General features: G+C 45.8%; 1 protein-coding gene across 4 annotated transcripts in view; it reads right to left on the bottom strand.

Moving 5' to 3' along the window:
• The window catches only part of Kntc1 (kinetochore associated 1), a 75,514-nt gene that overhangs the window by 11,103 nt on the left and 39,593 nt on the right, over window positions 1–24,818 (bottom strand). For 3 of the 4 annotated variants that reach the window (XM_052167483.1, XM_052167481.1, XM_052167485.1), the window contains exons 37-55: window positions 23,564–23,702; window positions 22,565–22,621; window positions 21,478–21,641; window positions 20,752–20,856; window positions 18,008–18,136; window positions 16,112–16,228; window positions 15,645–15,754; window positions 13,461–13,665; window positions 11,098–11,187; window positions 10,032–10,203; window positions 9,891–9,949; window positions 9,147–9,363; window positions 8,100–8,173; window positions 7,640–7,850; window positions 7,422–7,531; window positions 3,649–3,695; window positions 1,947–2,043; window positions 671–789; window positions 164–299 (exon numbers count right to left, since the gene is read on the bottom strand). In XM_052167483.1, coding sequence (XP_052023443.1) covers window positions 164–299; window positions 671–789; window positions 1,947–2,043; window positions 3,649–3,695; window positions 7,422–7,531; window positions 7,640–7,850; window positions 8,100–8,173; window positions 9,147–9,363; window positions 9,891–9,949; window positions 10,032–10,203; window positions 11,098–11,187; window positions 13,461–13,665; window positions 15,645–15,754; window positions 16,112–16,228; window positions 18,008–18,136; window positions 20,752–20,856; window positions 21,478–21,641; window positions 22,565–22,621; window positions 23,564–23,702 — 2,358 coding nt within the window. The remainder of the gene's footprint in view (window positions 1–163; window positions 300–670; window positions 790–1,946; window positions 2,044–3,648; window positions 3,696–7,421; window positions 7,532–7,639; window positions 7,851–8,099; window positions 8,174–9,146; window positions 9,364–9,890; window positions 9,950–10,031; window positions 10,204–11,097; window positions 11,188–13,460; window positions 13,666–15,644; window positions 15,755–16,111; window positions 16,229–18,007; window positions 18,137–20,751; window positions 20,857–21,477; window positions 21,642–22,564; window positions 22,622–23,563; window positions 23,703–24,818) is intronic. The other variant, XM_052167482.1, reaches the window with a different exon arrangement.

A 24,818-nucleotide genomic window follows, 5' to 3' on the forward strand; every position in this document is an offset into this window, starting at 1 on the left:
ATACAGTGGGCTGTGAACCTACAGAAAGGTCTAGGGCATTGGAGCTACGGGGCATCTCGGGTTAGGGTTAGGGTGTCTCTGTGCATCTGAGGGGTGGTAGACGACTGGGTGACACACACTGCATCTGTGAGGACAGGAGCACATGGCCAGGGACTCTACATACCATAGGTTCGTGGCTGTGGTTCTTCCACAAGCCCTTAATCATGCCTTCTTTGGGACTGTTGCAGAATAACTCATATGTGATGGGAATATTCAATGTCTCAAATGATGCCAGGAAAGTTATACACTTCAGATAGGATCTGGAAAACAGAGCTATTTGTAAGTATCATTATGCAGCTCACACTTAAATCTAAACCCAAAGCTCCTGGGGTCCAGGGGGCTAGCCTGTTGTCTCAAGACCATTTAGGCTGCAGGTATCTTCAGAGGACGCAGCTTATACAGAAATAATTTCAAACAAGAAAACAGCCAGCTTCTAAACGATGTTAAGATGTTCTCATAGGCCTGTTTCACCTTTGCTTAAATATCAACAATCAAGACAAGGGGCCTGCATTTACAGAGCAACTGGTGGACATCCATGTAATTCAGTCCAGGGCTTAAAGGTTATGGTTCAGATATAAGCAGATGAAACCTGTTTGCGTCCATCTGAAGTGACAAATCCAGCTCTACTTACTTCATTTCTTCCATGGGCTTTTTGAAGAGAGCCTCTATTGTTTCCTTGTCAGCCAGATAGAGGAGACACTGAAGAGCTCGGGCTTTGTGGGCAAAGGTCAGCTGGCGCATGCCCAGGGTCTGTAAAACCGAGAGGCTCAGAAGGTCAAGCTGTCCGCCTGCAGCCTCAGTCAGGCAACCGACGTCAGCTTAGGTAGTAAAAGCAAGCCTTCCCATGGCTATGTTTCCACTTGAGCTCAATTATCTATGCCGCTGGCCAGCACAGAGCCGAGCGGCTCAACACCAGCCCTGGAAGGAACTCCGGAGACCCCTTTGTTCTCCGCACTTCTGGTACGGATGCAGTGGCGGCTGAGACTGTGGGCAGAACCAAGGCAGTGACCCCCAGCTGCTCCCAGCCATGGCCAGCACTGGAAACCAAAGAGGGCTTCCCTTTGAAATGCTTTTGATTAAGCAATAAAAGTTTAATTTTCTTAATTCCCCAATATATGAGCCGGTGCTAACTGGCCATCCCTGCAACACTGGTTGTACTTAAAGAATGACTGAAGGACAGGCTCCAGTCAAGAGCCTCGGGGAGCTTATATCCAGCACCTCAGATCTCCCTCCTGTCCGTCTAAGGACCATGTACCCCGCGGGTCCCTGCCCTCTATTAATCTAGCTGCTTCACAGGTATTGTTAGCTGTGTGCAACAGCTCACGTTTGTTATTAGTACTAAGGAGTCGGAGGCAGGAGGATTGCCAAGAGTTTGAGATCTCTTGGAATCTAGGCTATATAGTCCAAACCAGGCTGTGTCTCAAAAAAAAAAAAAAAAAAAGGAAACGCCCTTCCCAACACCAAACTACCAACAGCATTGCTATAGGAAAATTCCTGAAGACTCAAGAGTTTGTGTGTCCCCACTCCGGGAGACTGCAGTTTCAAATGGGTAGAGAGGTTAGAGGATGATTAGGGACAAAGCAGGTCACACAGGGCCACAAGACAAGCAGAGCTTCTTCCCAGGGGAGCTTGTTTAGTCGCCTGGTATCAGGAGTGCTGGCTGATCCGGGAGTTAATTACCACCAACAAAGTGCACGCTGAGAGCTACCACAGGGGCATCATGTGGCCCGCTGGGCAGATGCTGTGTCCAGAGCACCAGCCGGAGTGGGGTGTGGGGAGACAGCCCCGCTGATGGGATAACATGACCCCCAAGTGTGTTAGTGAGCCCCATCCGATTGTGTTTATGAAGCCTAATGTGAGAAATACACGTGGGGGAAATGTCAAGCAGAGGCGCCGTAGGTCCTGACCGAGTCTCGAGAGCTTACGGTTGTAGCTGAAGTGGCGAATATGAACAGCATTCTTGAACTATAATCAACCGGACGAGCCTGGAGGAGATACACGACTCTGGAGGAAAGAAAGAAAGACATTTTTTAAACTTAGATCCCCAGTACAGTGGAGCTGTGTTTCCGCCCACAGTAAATGACAACACCCTAGATGTCACCACGGAAGATAAGGGCCACTGGCATTTTTTGTCTTCCCTTTCAAAGGAGGTTTAGTCTCCCTTATTTTAAACTTTTGTTTATTTGTTTTGTGTGCATGCTTGCTTGTGTGCCTGGTGTCTGCAGAGGCCACAGAGGACAAGAGGTCCCTGGGACTGGAGTCACAGGTACTTATGAGCTGCCTTTGCAGCCCAGAGGGCAATGCACGGAACAGGTGCTGGCTTTCGGCGCTCTCCTCTGTACCACAGCCATGCAGCCTCCCAGGATTACTGATGAAACTGCCACAGATCACAGCTTGCAGCACAGTGACTGCCACACAGGGGAAAACTGTTTCCACGGGACCCAGGAAGACTTTGGGATACCTTTTAGATTCTAGTCTAGGGCTGGCAGGACACGCCCAGGAAGGCCCAGAGGGGTTAGATAAAAAAAGATGGAGGAGAGGGAGCCTTTGGATGGAAAAGACAAGAGTTCTGATGTCTCGGTGCTTTGGAGATTTCTTCTGTCACTGTCTGCATTGCTTCCAAGGCTTTCCACATAACTGGTTCCGTCAAATAGGCCAGGAACTGTACATGAGCTGGGAAGGTGCACCCACCCTTCAAAGTCCAAGCAAGAAGCCCCTGTAGTGGCTCATGCCTTTAATTCCAGTGCCCGGGAAGCAGGGGCAGGCCTAGCTGGGGGGCTGGAGGGCAGCCTGGCTGTCATCTCAGCACTGGGGAGGCTGGGGCAGAGATCCCCAGATTTAAGACCAGTCTAACTACCTATGCCACGCCCGGAAGCATTTATGAACCCCAACAGACCACCGAGGAGCTAACTCCAACATAGGTCTGGCCTCTCATGTACACAGTTAGACCTTGACTAAAAAGCAAGTAAAAGCAAGTAAAACCCCACCCCATCTCAAACCCCCATAGTTTCTAAACAGCAGCACGGGGCGGGGTCCAGGGCGAAGGTACCTGGCTCTGTCCAAAGCTAGGAACAATTATTTTCTTGTTCTGGGCTTTGCAAGTCTGTCTTCACTATTTGATTTTTCAGGGAAGAGGAAGCCCAGGACCTCCCAGGCCTCTCAGCTTCTTGTGGTCTAGGCCAGGAATAGTAAAGAGCCGGCAGCTTACCGCCATGCCCTCTTCCCATGTGGAGTCAAGGGCTGGTCATGGGTTCACATTCCTTCTGATTCAAGCCTAGATAGTCTTCTCAATAGAGCCAGCCAGGAGCACTCAGACTCAGCATATTAAATGGCAAGCACACGACTTAGTAGCTCTGGGGCTCAGACAAAGGCCACAGTGTCTCATATCCGAGCCACGCCATTTTCTAGCATTGGAGAGCACTCAGGGCCCTGGGGCAGAGGTTCTGGCTGATAGAAGAGTTTCCCTCACTTGGCACACTGCTGCAGACGTCTGAGACACTCACAGCGGTTCAAACCCACAGTCTCGGGGACTGACTGCCTTCCCGCCCCCGGAGCCCAGCGTTGATTCCTCTCTCCATAAGCTCCTTGCTGGGAGCCAGGACCGCATACCTATGCAGCACTTCATCCTCTTCCAGTTCAAAGAACTCCGATGCTTTCTTTGAAAACAGAGAAGTATAAAAGTTAAAAACGGAAGGTTGTGACCACACAAACTGTCATCTTAGTGTAATATATCAGATAAAAAAAACCCCAAATTACAAAACTATGTTTATGGGGCTGGACACCTGGCTCAGTAGTTAGGAGCTCTTGTTGCTCTTGCAGAAGACGTGAGTTTGATTCCAAACACCCACACGGTGGCTCACGATCCTCTTTAGTTCTAGTTCCAGAGCACCAAACACCCTTTTTTGACCTTAGCAGGCATCAAGGCATGCATGTGGTACATGCACACAACATATTCACATACACAAATAATAAGATGGCTTAAAACAGACAAAGTGAGCTCTGTTATGTGGGCGACACACTGTGATTAATTACTTGAGGATGCCTTCTGCTTGGATGAAGGGTCCGCTCTCACTCACTCACTCACTCACTCACTCACACAGAAGTGTGCTCTGAGTACCTCTAAGTACACCCATGACCAGAGTAAAGGAAACAAGCATCTGGGCATTTGTGAAGCTTACATTTGTTGGGTAAATTTTAAAAGGAATGGAGCCTGGCATGGTGGCGCACACCTTTGATCCCAGTATGTCTTACTATGTAGCCTAGGCTAGCTCCTGCCGTGCGTGCCTCAGCCTCCCAGGTGCCCAGGGTCGCATGCCAGTCAAGTGTTCTGTCACTAAACTCCTCCAGAACGTTTAAATGAGTCATTTGCCAATTAAACCTATATTCCTCGGGACTCAGTAGGCACTGTGTCGCGTTTGAGGGGAGGCATAGTTCTTAGGTGCCAGGTCCTTTCAGCTGACTACTCTGAGCTTACTGAAGCTTGGAACAAGAAATGCTGGATTTAGATACATGCTTACATTCTGGTTCCACAGAAGCAGTCACTGCTCTGGGTAGAAGGGGGTTAGTGCTGGATCTCAGGCAGGGAGTGTTTGCACAGTAGAACGGACCACTGGGTTCAAACCCCAGCACAGCACAGACCAGGTATGGTAGGACACACCTCTGATCCCAGCACTTGGGGAGTTACATACCTTCTAGGTCATCCTCAGCTACATGGTGAGCAAGAGTCTAGCCTGGGGTACTCAAAATCTATTGTCAAAACAGCAGCAGCACATTGTGGTATGAACTGAAAAATTAATATAAAATAAAAGCTACTAACTAAAATGCAACAGGGCTGCTGGGATGACTCACAAGTAAAGGCACTGGCTGCCAAGCCTAAGACCCGAGTCCACTCCCTATGACCCATGTGGTAGGAGAGAGCCAATTCCCTCGGGCAATTTGGATGCAATTAAAAAATAAGTTAAATGCCAAGGGTGGGAATACGATTCAGGGGTAGAGCACAGGCTTAGCATTCAATGAATACAGTATTCAGCACAAAAATCAATCATCAATCAGGACAATAAAACAAAAACAAATAAAAGCTGTCTGCCAACAATAGCTAACCTCAGCCACCTGGGAGGCTGCAGTAGAACTGCTACTGAGTGGGACGTGAAACTAACATATTAGCACCCTAAATCAAACAAACTCACTAAATATAAGTATTTCATTTCATAGTGGTTATGCCATTTTTTACAGATACACTTCAATTATCTTCCTACATAAGAACAAATTATAGGCTTTCCTTATTAAATTCTACCTGAAAAACTCAAAGAGAAATTCTTGAAAAATCTGGATTGAGATTGCTAGCTCCTTTCACAAATGTGATAGTCACTATTTCTAAAAATCTCAACATCATGTTGTGCCTGCTGTGTTCTGCTGAGAAAAGCACATCACCTATACACCACCTACACATCACCTATACATCAAACACACAGCATGACTAAAGTCCATAACCTAGGTTAAATCACAGAAAAATGTGAGCAAAGCAAAACTGACATTTTATAAAGGCAATCAGCCTGCAGCCTTCAAACTGGTTGGTTGGTTGGTTGGGTTTTGTTTTGTTTTGTTTTTTTTTTCGAGACAGGGTTTCTGTGTGTAGTCCTGGAACTCACTCTGTAGACCAGGCTGACCTTGAACTCAGAAATCCACCTGCCTCTGCCTCCCAGGGTGCTGGGATTACAGGCGTGCGCCACCACACCCGGCTCCCCTCAAACTGTTAGTGTGCCATCATGACCAACACATGTTTAAAAGTCCTCAGTGGTTGTTAATAGGCGGGGTGGGTGGGTAAGGTAAAGGGTGAATTCATAGAGAACTCTATACTGTATTCTCAAGATATTTCCCCTAGTAACTACTAGAGGAAGAACTGTATATATTAGAAAAAGGGGCAACGAAGCCAAGATATGTACCTAAGTTAATATAATGTGAAAAGAGAGGAGAGAACTGATTCTACAGAGTTGTCCCTTGGCCTCTGTACATAGACACACACACACACACACACACACACACACACACACACACACACACACACCAAGTAAATTAATACCACCTATAAAGGCCAAACAGATATCTTATTCTTTGAAATATCATATGCTAGCATCATTAACGTAGCCTGAAACTCAAACAAAATGTGCAGTTTCTATGACTATTTATTTTGAGGCAAGGTTTTACTTGGAACTTGCTATGTGGAGCACACTGGCCTCCAACTCATAGAAATCAGCCTGCCTTTGCCTGCTGAGTGCTGAGGTTGAAAGCATGCATCAGACCAGCTGGCTAACATTCAAATTCTATCATGAGAAAATATTAGGTAGACCAAAACAGAAGGCAGTTGACTAGCCAACACTGCCAGTGTCGCTGGGCATGGTGGTGGGCTTGGTGACGCATGCCTTTAATCCCAGCACTCGGGAGGCAGAGGCAGGCAGGTCTCTGTGGGTAAACAGAGAAATCCTGTCTAAACAAACAAAACAAGCCTGTACGACAGGCTATAGACTGGAGCACTGTACAATGTTTAATTCTCTAGTTTGTTTGTCCTTTTAAGACCGGGTCTTCTGCAGGTAGACAAGGCTGCCCTCAAACTTGCAATGAACTTCCCCCTTCTATCTCTCAATTGTTGAGATTTTTCTGATTTCTAAAATTAAAATGGTGGTAGTTAAGCAAATCCTGCTCTTAGGAAATATGAACTTAAATATTAAAGGGCTAGGAATATGGCATATGTAATATATTCTCCAATGGAGAGAAATGAGTAAAAAGTTAGAGAATGAAGTAAATATGGAAAGATATCAGAAACTAATGAATCTGGGTAAAAGATGTGAAGGAACATTCCTGCACTGTTCTTAAACTTTACTGCTTCATTTTAAATTATCTCAAAAACCAAAAGTTAATCACATGACTCCATTAAAAATCTTCTTATATGAGAATGCGTTTGAAGTCAGAGGCTGGAGGATAGAATGGCTACAGAGTAAGAGAAAGGAACGACAAACTGTCCCATTAACAGTGACCAGGGAGCAGGTGATCCTAGAGCCTGAGACAGGTGTGGGGGTGCAGGCAGGCCGAGGCACTAACTAGGATAACTATGCAAGCTCTCTGAGGGACACAGAGAGATGCCATCTCGGAGGGAGGGAAGGAGGGAGGGAGGAGGGAGGGAGGGGGGAGGGAGGGAGGGAGGGAAGGAGAGAGGGAGGGAGGGAAGGAGAAGGGAGGGAGGGAAGGAGAAGGGAGGGAGGATGGAGGGAACAAGGTCAGTTTGTGTCCTTTGCAGGCCTGTACTGTGTGGGACACAAACTCAGCGCCTATCTGCAGGAACACACACACACACACACACACACACACACACGCACGCACGCACTTACCTCACCGGGCACTGTTGCGGGGCACAACCATTTCTCCAACAACATGTCCCATATTTTTTCCAAATTAATATCATTGACTTCAGCTATTTCTTTAGCTGCTGCATGGATATCTAAGACAGTGAAGATAGAAAATGCAAATTGAAACTCAAAGCTTTTGGCTGAAGACAATGGGAATCAAGACAGCAACTTTTCTGGACCAGACACTGACGTCTCCTCACCGGGATAATCTTTGCCAGATGTGGTACAGAGTCTTTCGCTTATGCTGGGATGTTCGTAGAGGCTCACGATGAGGTGCGCTGGCTTCCCCACCACTCTCAAATATTCCTGATTGTTCAACTTGTGGGCTATGAGCACGGCTTCCGTTCCTGAGAGCCGGAACTGGAGGTAGAGCTTCTTCTGCAAGGCCTTGATCTTCTCACACGTCTCATCCTTTAAAAGGAAGGAGACAGAACAGAAACTCGATTGTAAAGCCTCAAGGGAGACAGACTCCATCTTTAGTGACCACAGGCCCTGCCCACTTTATTCACACCTTTAAACACGCATCATATGCAACTGTGGGCCGCCTTCTCCTTTCTGGGCACCGGGCTGAGGGGCAGGCAGGGGTGGTGAGACAGGTGCTAGGTGATCACAGCTTCAGCGAAACAGCAAGAGGCAATCAGTTTCCTGGTTCAGACTCACCTGAGGTGGGATGTTTTGTAGCCATCTCTCAGCTAAATACAGGCAGAATTTCAAATTAGTCATCTTGAAGGGGCCTGGAAGGACAGAGATTTGTGAAGAGATATGAATCATCTGAGACAATACATGTTACCAAGGTGGCAAGAACTTTAAGACTATAAACGAACACTCAGTAAAAATTAGAGTTGAGGTAAATGGGACAGAAGGGTACATCATGAAAACTAAAGGCCACAGAGACCCTTCCTCAGTTTCCAGTCCACGACCAGATTCTTTTCTCTGGGAAGTTTCTATGAATATGGGGACAGAGAATATAACACCGTCCATCTTGCCCTTTTGGATATCTTTTAAGACTTATTTATTTTATTTATTATATGTGAGTACATTGTAGCTGCCTTCAGACACTCCAGAAGAGAGGTCAGATCTTGTTACAGATGGTTGTGAGCCACCATGTGGTTGCTGGGATTTGAACTCACAACCTTTGGAAGAGCAGTCGGTGCTTTTAACCGCTGAGCCATCTCTCCAGCCCCTTGGATATCTTTTCAAACAAGTTATGATGTGCCCGAGCTACCTTGTTGCTCATAGCGTAAGACTTGGACAGGTCCTGTCAAAATGCTTCAAACTCTGGGATGGCCTGGTAGCTCCCGCTGGCACTAGCTAATGGGCATTGGGAGTGTAAAACAATACACAGGGCAGAACAGTTGCCTAGGGTGTACAAGACCCTGGAGAGATCCACAGATCTATCTGAAAAGGGATAAAACCCAAACCAACTTCCCATATGGTTAGCGGTTAGGATTCCTGGCTTTCACCCAGGCGGCTCCTAACTCTGGGCAGGAGAGATGGCTCAGCAGTTAAGAGCATTGACTGCCCTTCCAGAGGTCCTGAGTTCGATTCCCAGCAACCGCATGGTGGCTCACAACCATCTGTAATGGGATCCGGATGCCCTCTTCTGGTGTGTGTCTGAAGATAGCTACAGTGTACTCATATACATGAAATAAATCTTAAAAAAACAAAAAACCAAACTGTGCCTGCAGAAAGCAGGAGGCGGCCCACCTTCTGGGACTTCCTGCGTGAGGCTGATGGCGATGGCGACGGCCCACTCGGGGTTGACAATGGACAGGAGGTAGGACTCCAAGGTCTGCATGAGCTTCTCTACCTCCTTGCTGAGCAGGGAGGAGCACCCGGCCTGGGCTGACTTCAGGAGCTTTGGCTTCAGGCTGTTTTCAAACACGTGCTTGGCAGTAGACACGTAGAGAGTATCTAGGGAGAACTTCAGAAAGGCAGGGAGAGAGAGAGAGCGAGCGTGGTGAGGCAGGAAGGGGTGTGTACTGGCTGGTTGTGTGTGTCAACTTGACACAGGCTGGAGTTATCACAGAGAAAGGAGCTTCAGTTGGGGAAGTGCCTCCATGAGATCCAGCTGTGGGGCATTTTCTCAATTAGTGATCAAGGGGGGAGGGCCCCTTGTGGGTGGTTCCACCTTTGGGCTGGTGCTCTTGGGTTCTATAACAGAGCAGGCTGAGCAAGCCAGGGGAAGCAAGCCAGTAAGGAACATCCCTCCATGGCCTCTGCATCAGCTCCTGCTTCCTGACCTGCTTGAGTTCCAGTCCTGACTTCCTTTGGTGATGAACAGCAATGTGGAAGTGTAAGCTGAATAAACCCTTTCCTCTCCAACTTGCTTCTTGGTCATGATATTTGTGCAAGAATAGAAACCCTGACTAAGCAGGGTGTAAGATCCCTGGCCTGGGCGGGAGGCCTGACGGGAGACGAGGAGCCCTCTGGGGACGCTTCACTCTTTACCTTCATTAGCTTAGAGATTAAGAGCAGGGTTGGCAGCGACTCTTCACTGAGCTCTGAGGCTGGAGGGGGAGTAGAAAGACATGCGAGTGAGAAAAGGGTTGGCTGGCCACTTAGTAAAACTCACAAGAAGTTTGAACATACAGAGAATTTTCCAGAAGTTTTGTGCTGTGCCAAATAATATTAGGTGAAAGGGCAGTCTGGTCTGGGCTGCTGGAGGCAGAGTTATCATGTGCTCCAGCATGTACTGGTATTCGAGGTCCACTGGTGGGGAGATTCTTCTGTAGGACTTCAGGTGTCTCAGGAGATTCAGAGCCTGTGTGGAAATGACCAAGGGACTTGTAAGGGCCACTGTGTCTGGAACACCTGCGCCACGTGCCTTTCCGAGCCATCGTTGCTAGGGTCAGTGGCACTTGCCACCACGCCTGCTGCCAATCTGAGTTGGATCACAGGGAACCACATGGTAGAAGGAGGAAACCAACTCTGTCCTCCACATGTACGTGGTGGCACATGTGTGTGCCTGAACACACACACACACTCTTACACAAATTTAATAAGCTTTTAAAAAATGGAAAAAGCAAAAATCTTTAAATAAAAATGATAAATGAATTAAAGAAAACCGGGGTTTATGAGGAATGAGTTGGTGAAAGTGCGGGTGTGTGTGTGTGTGTGTGTGTGTGAATATGATTAAAATACATTGTATTGACGTATAAGATTCTTTGTTTTTTCTTCTTAACTTAATATACATGAGTAACACTGTAGCTGTCTTCAGACACCCAGAAGAGGGCATCAGATTCCAATACAGATGGTTGCTGGGAACTGAACTCAGCACCCCTGGAAGAGTAGTCAGTGCTCTTAACCGCTGAGCCATCTCTCCAGCCCCATGAATAAGATTCTTAAAGAATTAAAATATCACATATTGCCGGGCATGGTAGCACATGCCTTTAATCCCAGCACTTGGGAGGTAGGGCAAGCAGACGTCTGGGAATTTGTGGGCAGCCTGTTCTACAACGTGAGTTCCAGGACAGCCAGGAATTGTATTTAGAGCTAAGTTCAGAATCTAAAGGGAGGCCAAAGAACTAACGAGGAAGGACATATTTTAAAATAATTATAACATATATAATTATATGTATAATTATAAATTATAATATATCGTCATAATGAACTGAGGCACAGAGATGGGTTTTCACCCTTTACTATCCGTCCATACCTGATTAGTGTTCACGCTGGTTATCTTTTCATTAGCTTGTTCTAGAACCTTCAGGACAACTTCAATCATTTCATAATCATACGGGTCCAGCTGCAAACAGAGCAGAGATCAGTCACAGCGCTAGCAGGCACCGCCATGCTCACAGGTGCTTTCTCTGGCAATGCTCATTAGTGCACAGAGCTGAGCATGTGCACAGCCCAGCCTGCCTGCCACAGAGCAGCTCTCCGCCCTAAGGCCACCTCTGCTAGACTAGGCGTCCCTGCTTAAAACGTTTTGAAACGGAGGTTGAAAAGCTGCATAAGGCAATACTTGAAGACAGATGTCTCTTGGGTGCTAGATACAAAGAATAAACATAGTCAACATTTCCATTTTTTCAAGAGTTTGAAATTGAAGTTCCACTTGTTCTACTCAGGATGAAAATTGAAATAGGAAAACTGCCTTGGAAATACCTTAAGCACGATGTGGGCCCTTTTATCTTCATCACTTTCCTAACACAAGAACTAACTGGGTGGTGTCTGTATAGGCTTACAGAAAGATAAGACGTGTTCTCTCTGCTTCCCGCCTCTGCCCATGCACCATTACTTTCTATTTTTTTTTAAATGCCAACTAAAAGCACATAATTATCAAGTAGGAAGACAGTCTATCAGACCGAGGAAATTTAAGCAAGTCTATAATTTGTGGCTGACTTACAGGCAAAATATAAAACTAAATTTTGCCTTACAGTTTGATAGCCTTACTTCTGCTATCTACCTCCCAATCCTCCAATCAACTGCCTAGTAACTTAAATACCAATGTGTAAAAAATTAAAACACACGGGCGCGCGCGCACACACATACACACACACACACACACACAAAACATTCATTCAACATAACTCTTTATAATACTTTAAGTATATGGCTTAAAGGTCTTATTTATGAAAGTCTGGTTAGACATGGTGTTTGCCCCTAGTAGTGAGGTACTAAATAGGACAGGCACTGGGCCAAATACTGACTGTGGAATGGCAGTACACTCTATGTCTGAGCTATGCTTTCTACTGTACCACGTTTCCTGGGCCAAGCATGTTCAAACCACCACACTATGCTATTAATATTTATCCCACTCCAGAGAGTAGGACCCATGGGTAAATTTCTCTTTGGGATTTATACTTTCTTTCTCATTCAATTCTCATTCAATGCCAAAGAATATTTGTTATTTGAAAACTCTGAGGGTTGCTGGCTAGGCACATTGGTGGGATAACCTCTTGTGCACTCTGTAGAGACTGTCTATTATTCAAATGCTGATTTCTATACCAGCAGAATTCTGAGTACAGTCTGAACTTTGGTATTTTTATTTCTGTGAAATGTCACCTGCCTTATTCTTCTGCATCACCTTCTGATAGGTTTAATAAAGAGCTGAGCGGCCTATAGCAGAGCAGGAGAGAAAGGGCGGGACATGGGGGTGGGTGGGATAGAACTCTGGGAAAGAGGCAGAAGCGGGAGGTTTGCTAGGCAGACAAGCGGAAGGAACAGGTACAGGGGCCGCAGGAGGGGACTAGTGAGCCATGTGGGTCAGAGTTTAGACAACCTTGTGGAGGGAGGGTCAGCCAAGCTTTCATGATGAAGCCAAGTCTGATGACCTGAATTCGATCCCTAGATCCCACATGGTAGAACGGAGTCCTGTGCAAACGGTCCTCTGACCTTGCGCATACTGCAATGAGCATGTCCACACAACAGAGGCAAACTAAAAGAATGTAAAGTGAAAATAAAACAAAAACCGAGAAGCCAAGCTTGGTGGCACACGCCTCTGATCCTAGCAGTTGGAGAGAGGAGTCCGAGGTTACCCTTGGCTACACAGAAAGTTAGAAGGTAGTCTGGACAATGTAAGACCATTCTCAAAAAGGGAATTTGAGCAGAGAATAAAAGGTAAGACAGGAGGGAAGAGCTATGTTAAAGGTCATCTGCTGTGTGAAATAAAGAACCTAAGGCTGGAGAGACTGCTCAATGGTTAGTGCTGTTACAGAGGACCAAGGTTTCCCAATACTCATGCCAAGCAGCTTAAACCAGTTACTGGTGCTAGCTCCAGCTGCTGGTAAGCCTATGGCCTCTGAAGGCACCAGTACGTACGTACATACGTACACACACACACACACACACACACACACCCATAATCTGAACACTTGAGAGGTTGAACCAGAGGGTTCAGGAGTTTCAGACCATCCTTAGCTACATACTGAGCTTGAGCCTATCCTGAGCTATGAGGGACCCTATCTTAAAACAAAACTGAAAAATTTAGGACTTACATATGCAGTCTGTTAGAATATGTATCCAGTCAGTTAAGGATGAGGAGAGAGGGCAAGCAGAGGCAACCACGGTTTCACTCACCTTATAAAGGATTTCACTAAGACCGATCGCCAAATCCTTTGTGCTCCTCAGTAAAGGGACCATCTCGGTGGCTTTCGCCAGGAGTTTGGAATGCTGGTGCTTTGTCGACTCCAGGGCAGCGTCTCCCTGGCTCTGGCCGTTAGTGTTGCGGAACAGGGTTTCAATGAAGAGCCGGAGGGCGGCGTCCGAGTCCAGCTTGAATGTGCTGAAAGGAGCCATCAGTTAGTTACAGGCTGAGCTCAACCCCGGGCATGTCCAGACAAGGTCCTGACAGACGGGTGCATGTGCCTGTCACTCAAGTCTTTTAACCACGCTGTTGTCCAGCCTCATAATCAGAAAAAGTACACACCATCAAAGGTAACACTGTCTTAAAAAAGGGTCTTGATAAGGAGCTGGCGTTAGAGGTAGAGGTAATTCTCAGGCCTCAGACAATAGTGGGGCCTATACCACGATGTCTGGTTTAATTACTGTCTTTTCAAACCTGGTATTACAGTCTTTGGGAGTTAGCAGGCTCAAGGGCTCATGGTCATCCTCAGCTGCATAGTGAGTTCATGGCTAAGATTAGTTCAGATAAACACATGAGACCATATTTCATGCAAAAATAACTAATAAGTTACATAATTAAAGGGAAAAAAAGGACTCTGGTTGGTATAGACAAAGCGACAACTGACACACTCCTCAGGTCCTTTAGTTTGTCCTTCACGGTAATTAAGGTATCAAGCAAGGCTTTCGGTACCATCGTGGTGGAGTCCTCCGACATTCTAAAAGCCATCTAGCTAGTGTGACACTGTGTGGCTCACGGCTATAATCCCCTCCCTTAGGAGGCTGCAGAAGGAGGATTGTAGGTTACAAGCCAGTCTGGACCACAACAAAAGCCAAATAAGCATCATTGTGGACACAATGATCCGGGCCTCTGCTGAAGGACTGAAACAAACTTAATATTACCACAACTCCTTAAATTGCAGGAAAGGGATCAGTCACATAAAGCAGCACACAGAAACCCACTCAGGGACAACGTCATAGAGTTGAACCCCAGCAGCATTTGAAGTTCTCAAAACCCAAGACTAGCAGAGTTTCATTTCCATGTTCAGTTGAGCCAACCTGACTCAGAGAGCTCTGGGCAGCTTCAAGTCCTTGACTGCAGCAGCCTCAGTGATGAGGGAGCCAGGGTCGCTTCTCCCCAAAGGGAGGAGGAGGAGGAGGAGGAGGAGGAGCTGACTGGATGCTGGGCCGCTGAAAGAATACTCTGAGCAGCTGTTATCAGTAGCTGAGCACTGGGGCTGGGGTGGAGTGCAGCCCATGTGCGTGCGTGAAGACATGGATTTAATCCCCAGCACCAAAAGCAAACCAACTCAGACCTGAGCCTGCACAGCGATATGCATCTGTCGTCCCAGCACTTGGAGGTGAGGGCGAGATGATGAGAAGTTCAAGACCAGCCTCAGCTACAGAGCAAATCTGAAGTTACTGTGGGATACATGTGGTCCTATCTCAAAAAGGAACAACAATAAAAGTCCCAGAATCCACTTATCTACTACAAGTCAGAAAGGAGGGAGAGTGCCTTTAATACTTTAGAAGAGGTCACTTAATTGACCATCTCGAATGGTATGCCCCATCCCCCACCTGCCTGTCTCCCCTCCTGCCTCCTCACTTTGCCCAGCATATCCACGCTCTCTATGTGGCTTGCCTGTTAATTACTTAGCAATGGTTCCCACGGGTAAGAGGGAATTATTGTACATAGAACACCCCCCCCCCCGATTTTCTGATCATAAAAATCATTCACATGGAGCCTGTATAAGACACTCAAGACCTCAGAACCTCTCGGTCCAGACCTGCGGTGTCAAGAGTGCCAGGGAGACAGGGCCCAGAAACCTGTATTTTTACTTTTGATACAGTGTTTCACTTGTAGCTCAGGCTGATCTTGAACTTGTGGTTTTCCTGCTTGAGTCCTGGGAATATAGGTGGGAGGTGCAGCGAGAGCTCAGATACTCGTCAGGGTGTAAGTAAAACAAAAATCTCTCTCCAGAGAATCTAAGCTGGCTTCGTTTGCACAGGTCGACCACAGAGAAAGAAACCAGAGGCCTCTGGGCTGCATGAACAGCCACCTCGACGCTGCGGCCTTCCCTAAGCAAAGGTTATGAGCTGGCCGAACCCACAGCAAAGCCGCCATTAACATTTCAAGATTACCTGCAATACTCCAGAATGAGGCTCGTGTCCATATCTATGTTATTTACAAGAGCTTTAATAAGGTCTTTCTTCGTGAGAAAATTTTGTCTGAAAGCAGGCTGAAAAGAAATCTAGAAACAAAGAACACAAAATGAAAAAACAACAAAAAAACCAACTTCTGAATTAAAGTGTTACAAAACAAACATCACAACATACCTTTTTACTTTACTATTATTTTTATAAAGAAAACACTTTCTACAGCACCTCCCATTTTCACTTTTAGATTGCTTTACCTGTTGTGTGTATGTGTGTAGACATACCCCCATGAGAAAGCTAAGCAGGCGGAAGTGTCAGACTCCTAACATCATCGAAAAGGAAAGACCCCTACTTCTTTATACACCCCAAAGGATGACAAGATCTTTGCCTTACATTTGCAGACTAGATAATCCTCAAGACAGATTAAATATCAAAGCATTATGAATACTCACGCCAAGTTCACCAAGACGAATACCCCACTTGGCATCAATACTGAGTTCACGGAACCGAAGTCCCGTTTCAGTATCCTGGTAGAGATCTGCCAGCCGAGAGCCCACCAAAGATAACGCCTGAAAAGTTTGAATAAGATCAAATTGCATTGTAAATAGTATTACTTCTAATACGATTTAGATGAACCCCAGAAAGGGAGGGAAAAAAAAAATCAAAGCCAGGGGCGGCAGTGCCTGTGTAATCCAGCACTTGGCAGAACTGCTGTGAGGTAAAGTCAGGGCAGCCAGAGCTACACACAACAGAAAATTCATAGCCTTGGGTTGGGATCGTGACTCAGTGGTAAGGTATAACGTGGCATGCGTGAGACCTAAGTTCAATGCTGAGTTCCCATGCTCCCTAAACCCTATAGACCTTTGTGAAAACTAGACCGTTACATGTTAGGTTACTATTTCTTTAAATTTGTTTTTATTATTTTACACAATCTGTCTCCGTGTGTATGTGCACCTGTCTGTAGGTGGCCAAGGATGCTAACGGCTTCCGCTCCCCCTGCAGCAGGAGTTCCAGGGGTTACAGTGTAGGTACTGGCAACCACATTCCAGTTCTCTGCAAGAGCAGTATGCACTCTTGACCACTGAACCATCTCCTCAGTCTCTATTTTAATGTCTATGTATGTCTGTGTGAGTGGATGCCACATGTGTGCAGGTGCTGGCAGAGGCTACAAAATGGTATTAGATCTTCTGGAGCTAGAGCTAAGGCAGCCATGAGCTACCTGGCGTGGGAGCTAGGACCTGAACTTGGGTGCTCAGGTAAAGCAGCAGCTGCTCCTAACTGCTGAGTCACTTCTCCAGCAAGATTCCCCTCCCCCATACCTGCAAAACACACACACACACACACACACACACACACCCCATAGACGTTTTTTGAGATAGGGTCTCAGATAGCCCAGGCTAGCCTCAAGTTTACTATGTAGCTGAGGATGACCTTGAACTTCTGATCTTATCTCTGCCTACCAAATGCTGGGATTACAGGGATGAAGCCATTCTCTGTTCTGCAAGGCTCGGGATGAAACCCACATCTCCTGGAAGCTGGGAAAGCACTCTACAGCTGAACTGCACGCCTAGTCCTGAGTCCTCACTGTTTACTCATCTGGGGGGCTCAGCTTTCTACATGATACTGTTAAATTTACTGCAGTTTTCCTTTGCAATGAAAGGACATATTTGAGGCCACCCCAGGCTACACAGAAAAATCCCAAACAAAACAAAACAAGCGATCAGAACAACCGAGACTAGCTATGTAGCCCCTGCACCCATCCTACACAAAAGCCTTGCTGGGGGTCTAGGGCTTCAGTAAAAGGGGTGACATTCCAAGGCGGCACATAGACCTGTGTGTGGCTGCCCGTCATTCCTCACGTACTGCCCGCTTGAGATGGTTCTCTCACCAGCCCGGAACTGGAAGAGGAGTCAGTGCTGGGGACTGCTCACCAGTTCTCCAGCTCTTCCCAGGTCTGCCTGCTTCTGCTGTTCAGCAAGGCAGGAATTAAAGCCGTGTTCCATCACGCTTGGCCAGGTTTTGTTTTTTCGAGTCACGATTTGTCTATGTGGTCCTGGCTATCCTGGAACTCGCTCTATAGACCAGGCTAGCCTCTAACTTTGGTTCCACCAGTCTGTGCTCCCAGTGTTAGAATTAAAAGCACATGCCACCACACCCAGCTACAGTTGTTCTGCGTGGTTTCTTAATTCTTTAAGCAATGCTTATCACCAGCCAAGCACAAATACATAGAGACCAGGAGACAGGTCTCCATTTCTGCCCAACAGCTGAGGCCTGCAAACTAAATCCTTCACGTTGTCCCTCAATCCCTAACATGCCAACAGGAGCAGGTTTCCATGCTCAGGGCGTACCAGAATTTTGTCGTAATTCTGCCATGCTTTATCTATGAACTTCCAGAGGCTTTCAAACACATCCTTTTGAGGCAAGAGAGTACAGTAAGCCAAGGCGAGGTCCAGATCCACCAGGCGACAGTTAAACACCTATGGGAAGAAAGCATCAGAAGCAAAAAGAGTCCATAAGTAAATAGAGGAGGAACTTGAGGCTCACTCCCCGCCAGCTGAGGTACATGACCCCCAGAAAGGACAAGCTCTTCAGGAGGTGATGGAGAGAAAGCGCTCTAGGAAAATGCGTTTAGGGAACCTGGGGAGAAAAGCAGCCTCAGTGAGCCCTGTAGGCCCAGCTCTTCCTTCTCCCAACAGTTCAGGTCAGTCTGAAGTCACCCACGAGCCCTCCTCTGCCTCCTTAGTCACTGACGCCACATTTTACCAAGAAGAGAAATCATATGGATCTGAAGAAATCTACCACATTTTCCCACCCGCAAACCCACCAGCCCCCCTGCTTCGGAAGCTAAACACAGCAGTGAGCTTTGCAATGAAGCTGTAGTCCCAACAGACTGCACGCGTAACATGGGTCCTGTAGAGTCTTGCTGCTGTGTGCTCCGTGAGGGCTGCACAGCTTTGGCCCCACTCACCAGTCACCTACTACCTAATGGAGTGTCCCTCCCTTTTACACGTCACTGGGTCTCTTCTCCAGCTTCCTCGTCTACCTAAGGCCTTGCTCTTTTTTCTGGTGACTCAATAGTCTCTCTCCTATCTAAAAATCAAAACAAACGGCAGGCTCTAGAGAACTCTAAAGAGAGAGGTGCGGTGCAAGACCATTCTGCACTGTAAAGTAGAGGCTCACGGATTTAAGCCGGATAAAAGATGATTACTAAAACAACACCAGGACTCGGCTCTTACAAAAATTGTATTATCGTTTTATGTATTGGGTATTTTGCCCACATGAATGTTGTGTGCTGTATGTGTGAAGTACTAGCAATGGCCAGAAGAGGACGCTGAATTCCCTGGAATTAGAGTTACAGACCCCTGTGAGCTGCCCTGTAAGTACTGGGAATCTAACCCTGGTCCTCTAGAAGAGCAGCCAGTGCTCTTAAACACTGAGCTATTTCTCCAGCTCCAAGATTTTTAAAAAATGTGCACAAATATTTCAACCCTGCTAGCACACCTCTGTCTCAACAGCTCACTGTTTCTCTAGAGGCAGGAGAGCAACCTCAGCAGCCATAGATAGCACACAGGGGGCACGGCCATGTGTTAGGAAAACTTCATTTATAAAATATAAAAAATGGTCTTGCAGGCTATAGTTTGCTGGCTCATTAAGTCCAAAAGTTAGTCTAGATCTTGTGCCAAAAGCAGATGATTGATACAAGACACAAAATTACCTCAGAACATGAGCATCAACACAAGTGTCTATACCAGTGTTAAACTGAGCAATGGAGAAATCTGCATGGCCCTTAAACCAGAGAACTTCTTGACACAAAGGAGACAACACTGGACATTTAAGGATAAAGAGCCTTATATACTAGGCAGTGGTGGCACATGCCTACAAGGGAGGCAGAGGCAGGTGGGTCTCTGTGAGTTCAAGACCAGCCTGATCTACCTAGTGAAGTCCCAGGACTATGGAGAAAAATTCTATCTCAAAGTGGGGGGGGGGGGGGGAAAGCATGATATATGAGGAAAAAGAAAGTCTAATATAGACAATATTTAATCTAATATAAGATTAATCTATCTTGTCATTATAATATCAAGAAGAGAGCTTGATATTAAGTAATGTGTCAATGAAGGGTACACAGCAGTTCCTTGTATTATTATTAATTTTCTTCTAAGACTTTGGAAATATCACCACATTTGGAAGTGTGTGTTCAGGTACATATGTGTATGGAATCACCATTACCCACTATGGCACTACTGTCCCCAAGTCTCCTTCTAAAGTAGTGGTTCCTAATGCTCCAATTCTCTAATATGGCTCCTCTTGATGTGGTGACCTCGACCATAAAATTACTTTGTTTGCTACTTCATAACTATCTGATACACAATCCCCCCAACCCCCAACCAAAGGGGGTGACAACCCCCAGGTTGAGAACCTCTGTAAAGCAATCTGCCAGGATGGGGTGTGGTAAGGGATACTGATGATTTCATCGTCTGGAAAGCAGGGCACAAGATTCTGGGCAGTTTGTACAGCTTGGGCTGTACTGAGCTCCAGCCCTGTCTCAGGGGATTTTACTAATTAATATGACCAATAAATAGAAACCTAGTGCCCAACACAAGAAATAATAATTGTTCCCCTCTAAAGGTCTCTTAGAAGTTATTAAAAATTAAAGGCCTGGGTATGCCTATGATGCCAACTCTTAGAGGCAGGAGAATCAGGACTTTTAAGGTCATCTTTGTCTATACACTAAATTCAAATTTGAGGCTAGCTCCATAAGACCCTGATTCAAAGGGCAAATGTTCTTTTAAAAAACAACAACTAATTGCTTTACAGCATTGCTGTAAAGAAATCCTGGAAAAGAAATGTAAACTGTAGGCAAAGGTCATTAATATGCTTTAAGTCCATTAAAAAAAAAAACAGCAAGATCCAGGGAGGAAGTGAGGAGGAGTCATCAGTCCCATCCATGCTGTAACTAGCACATTTCCATACACCAAAACCCAACCACAAGCAGCAGTGTTCGGTGGTCGCACTGGGCCTTGAAGCTTCTGAGCGGTAGACACTAACCATCACTGCCTGACTGGCTGCAAACAAGCCAAGGCTAAGTACTCACTTTGTGCAGGAGTGTCATAGCATTTCCTCTGAGAAACATGATGGACTTCTCTTTCAGTTTCATCATGATATGCCTTGAATTCACCAATGTCTTCTTGCCAAGTAACTTTCAGAAAAGAACAGAAGACTTTTTAGGTTCCCTTTGACGTGCCCTCTGGCAGCTGCAAGATACTCTGTCAAAAACCATCCCCAAACAAACAACAACAGCAGTAAAAATCCCACAACAGAACAAAACAAAAAACAAAAAATACTGTGCTGTGATTAAAGATTACCAACCTAACCCAAAACTTTGGGTAACTAATTTTTACATGCGCCATTCTGAATGTCTATGCTTGCAAAGTGGAGATTCTCGGATGTTAACAGAAATGTGTGCAGCTAAGCCGGGCGGTGGTGACACATGCCTGTAATCCCAGTACCCTGGGAGGTGGAGGCAGGTGGATTTCTGAGTTCCAGGCCAGCCTGGTCTACAGAGTGAGTTCCAGGACAGCCAGGGCTACACAGAGAAACCCTGCCTTGAAAAAAACCAAAAAACAAAACAAACAAACAAACAAACAAACAAACAGAATAGAAATGTGTGCAGCTGTCCTGGGATCTTAGTAGATGCTAGACAAATGTATCCTGCATTTAACAAGCACTCACTGATGCCTTCGGCAACAGGAGAGAGGTCTGTTAAGCAGAGCATTTGGCCATTACCCAAAAGTCAAATAATTTATTATGCAAGTCATACCTTCTCACTCAAACTGATACTCATGACGTTTGACACAGAGTGCTGCAGGCAGGTACCAAAGGAGCCCACCACGAACCTGAGCGCTAGCTCCCACTGACTGGATTCCTGAAGGCTCTGCAGCAGAGCAGAGATGGAGTTTTCAAGAGGGAGAATAAGGTTTTCTCCTGAAATGTGAAATGATTTTCAATAATTATATATTTCACCAATAATAATTTTCTATATTTATTTACTTACTTACTTGCTAAATGTGTGTGTATGCGTGCCTGACTGTATGTATGTATGTATGCCTGACTGTATGTACGTATGACTGTATGTATGTATGTATGCCTGACTGTATGTATGCCTGACTGTATGTATGTATGTATGTATGCGTGCCTGACTGTATGTATGCCTGACTGTATGTATGTATGTATGTCTGACTGTATGTGTGTATGTATGTATGTATGCATGCCTGACTGTATGTGGACTATGGACATGCAGAGGCCTTTGCGGGTCAGAAGAGGCTGTCAGAGGGAACTGAAGTTACAGGGAGTTGTGAGTGTTGGTGTGGGTCCTGGAAACTGAACCTGGGTCCTCTGCAAGAGCAGCCACGCTGTTACACTGAGCCATCAACTCCCCTACCCCTTTTTTGTGGTTGTTGTTTTTTAAATAATGATCATCGTTGTTCTGGAAAATTGCTTTCAGGAAAGGCCTATTTCCCCAGAAAAGGTAGCAATTACCAAATTCCTTCCCAGAATCAGTAAATGAAGAGTTAATATGAGGCTGGATTTAGACTACAAGATAATGAGATAGGTTAGCTATATACATTTTTAAATTTAGATGCTTAAGTTATTGACAGTTGAAGATATTTTCTCTATACATAAACCTAAATTTTATGAATAGTCATTAAAGTTAATATAATTAGACAAACAAAATACTTGGCTTCTGAAAATATAATAATTAAATTATGAAACAATTACATCAAGGATGACATGACAAATTCACATTCAGAATTTCAATATGTAAGAATTCATGCTTTAAGTTACCCTGGCTTTTGTGCAATTGTAAAAATATAATATAATACTATTACATTTCTAATCGCAAATACCTTCACTAATGGAACAGTATGGCAAACTTTTAGAATCCAAAGGATGTCTTTTGCTTTCTACAAAAGAGAAAAAGAAATTAAGACTAAACAACGTGAGTCATACACTGCTATTGTCAAATTACGGTCTAAAGCAAGCAATCGCTTCATGAAGCCAAATGAGTAAGAAACCCCAGAGCCGAGCATGGGGACGCGAGCCCAACATCCTGGCACTTTGGTGGCAGATTGCAAGTTTAAGGCAAGTCCTACCTCAAAACAAACCCCTCAAATAAAGCCAGCCAACCAGACTAATAGAAAGCCTTCAACTACACATCCGAACGCCCAGACAGATGCACAATCTACAAGCAGCCAAATGGAATATGGCAGCAGCAAGATCAAGGAGCAGAACTTTACGGGCACCCACAGCCCTCTCGCCCTTCTACAGTCATGACCCAGGCATGCTGGTTTGAATGAGGAACGTGCCCACAGGCTTGGGTGTGTGAATGCTTGCCCCTCAGGTGACGGACGGACGGTGCTGTCTGGGGAGTGTGAGCAGGTGGCCTTGCTGGACGGGCTGGCTACAAGGCGAGCAGGCACTGGGTGTTAAAGCCTGGCACCATCTCCGGCTTGGTCCCTGCGCCTCACTGTTGCCTTGGAATGTGTGAGCTCTCAGCTTCCTTTTTCTGCTTCCACAGCAGACTCTTTATCCTCTGAGACTGTAAGCCAAAGTAAACTCCTTCTTCCATAAGCTGCTTTTGGTCATGCTGTCTTATTACAGCAACAGAAAAGTAACTTATCCACCATCTTGAGGGGCAACCACTACTGTGACACCAAATACCATGACGGAGAGAGCTCCTTTTCCCTTGTGTACACACAAGGGAATAATATGCAGCAAGTATTCCTTTGCACTTGGGTATGTAAGGATATAAATTGACCGCATGGGATGCAGTTCTGGCTCTAAGCCTCTAGAGCTTCAGTGCATAGAGCAAAAACATAAAAAATAATGATCCATGTGTGATTTACCTGCAGGGGGCACCACTGATGAGATCAATTTATAGATGACAAGCAGCACCACCTCTGCCTCAAGGACAATTCCATCTTCGCTGAAGAAGTCACTGTAGGACCACTCCTCATAGGGGTCCTTGTGAGTCCCAACAGTGGCCTAGACAGCAAATGTACAGAAAAGACAGTGCAGGGTACACTGGAGCACATTCCACCTCACCCAAGCTGAATGAGGAAGGGGTCAGGTTAAGAGCCCAACAGCTCAAAAACAAAACAAAACAAAACAAAAAAAAACCCCAAAACAGAAAAGGTTTCTATTAATTTTGGTTATATGTAGGTCTGTCTATGCATATGTGAGAGAGGCGTAGGAACCCCACTGGAGCTGCCTGTGTACCTGGAACTGAATTTGAAGTCTCTGGAAGATTGTCAAATGCTCATGGAGTCAGCACAAAAGTCCAATGCCTTTGATGTTAAAACACAACTCTGGAATCGTGGGTTGGTTCCCTGAATCCACAGATTCTATAACTACAGACCTGACCAATTTTGGATGAGACTTATTCAGTAAAAGCTGGAGTTGTTGAAAGAGATGTGTGTGGGTTACATGTAAATGACACGGGCAAAAGGGATGTTAGCACCCGGAGACCCTGGTATCTCTGAGGGAGGGGCAGTTTGGAACTAATTCTTTTGTGCCAACTAAGTAAAAACTGTACTCTAACATTCTTTTCTGGATGGCAACTTATAAAAACATTACTTTGATTCAACTCTTAACAGAAGCTCAACATCCAAAGAGGCCTTGGTTAAGGCCCCTGTATTTCAAAACCAGTTCAAATCAAAATGAGTAAGTCTGCCTGGAACGAGAATTGGCTTCATTGCTCTTTAGAGGACATCTTTCCAAAGGCAAGCAAGAAAAGGTATCTAGTGACAATTTTTGTTTCTTTAAAAGAAACAAACAAAAAACCCTACAGAAATATTGTAAGAATGTTTTAGGTTTAAGCCCAGGTGTGAGAGATGGGGCTGCTTCAGACTGCCCGCAGCAGGTGACTGTGATTTGACTCCTCTAGCAGGGGGGCGATTTTGCCACTGGCTGACAGTGTCTTCAATTGTGTGACACTTGAAATTCTGTTAACTTTCCAGGGGTTATATGAATCAGGGCCCTGATGCCCCTGATCAAAAGGAAGTAGTCTAAGGATAGCATCACCCCTTTACCCTTCTCTTTTTTTCTTTCCTAGGGGGGATAAAAGGATAGGAAAGCAGTGCTAGCCACAAAGTGGCAAAT

The sequence above is a fragment of the Apodemus sylvaticus genome, chromosome 22 (genome assembly GCF_947179515.1).
Source record: "Apodemus sylvaticus chromosome 22, mApoSyl1.1, whole genome shotgun sequence".
Classification (NCBI taxonomy): Eukaryota; Metazoa; Chordata; class Mammalia; order Rodentia; family Muridae; genus Apodemus; species Apodemus sylvaticus.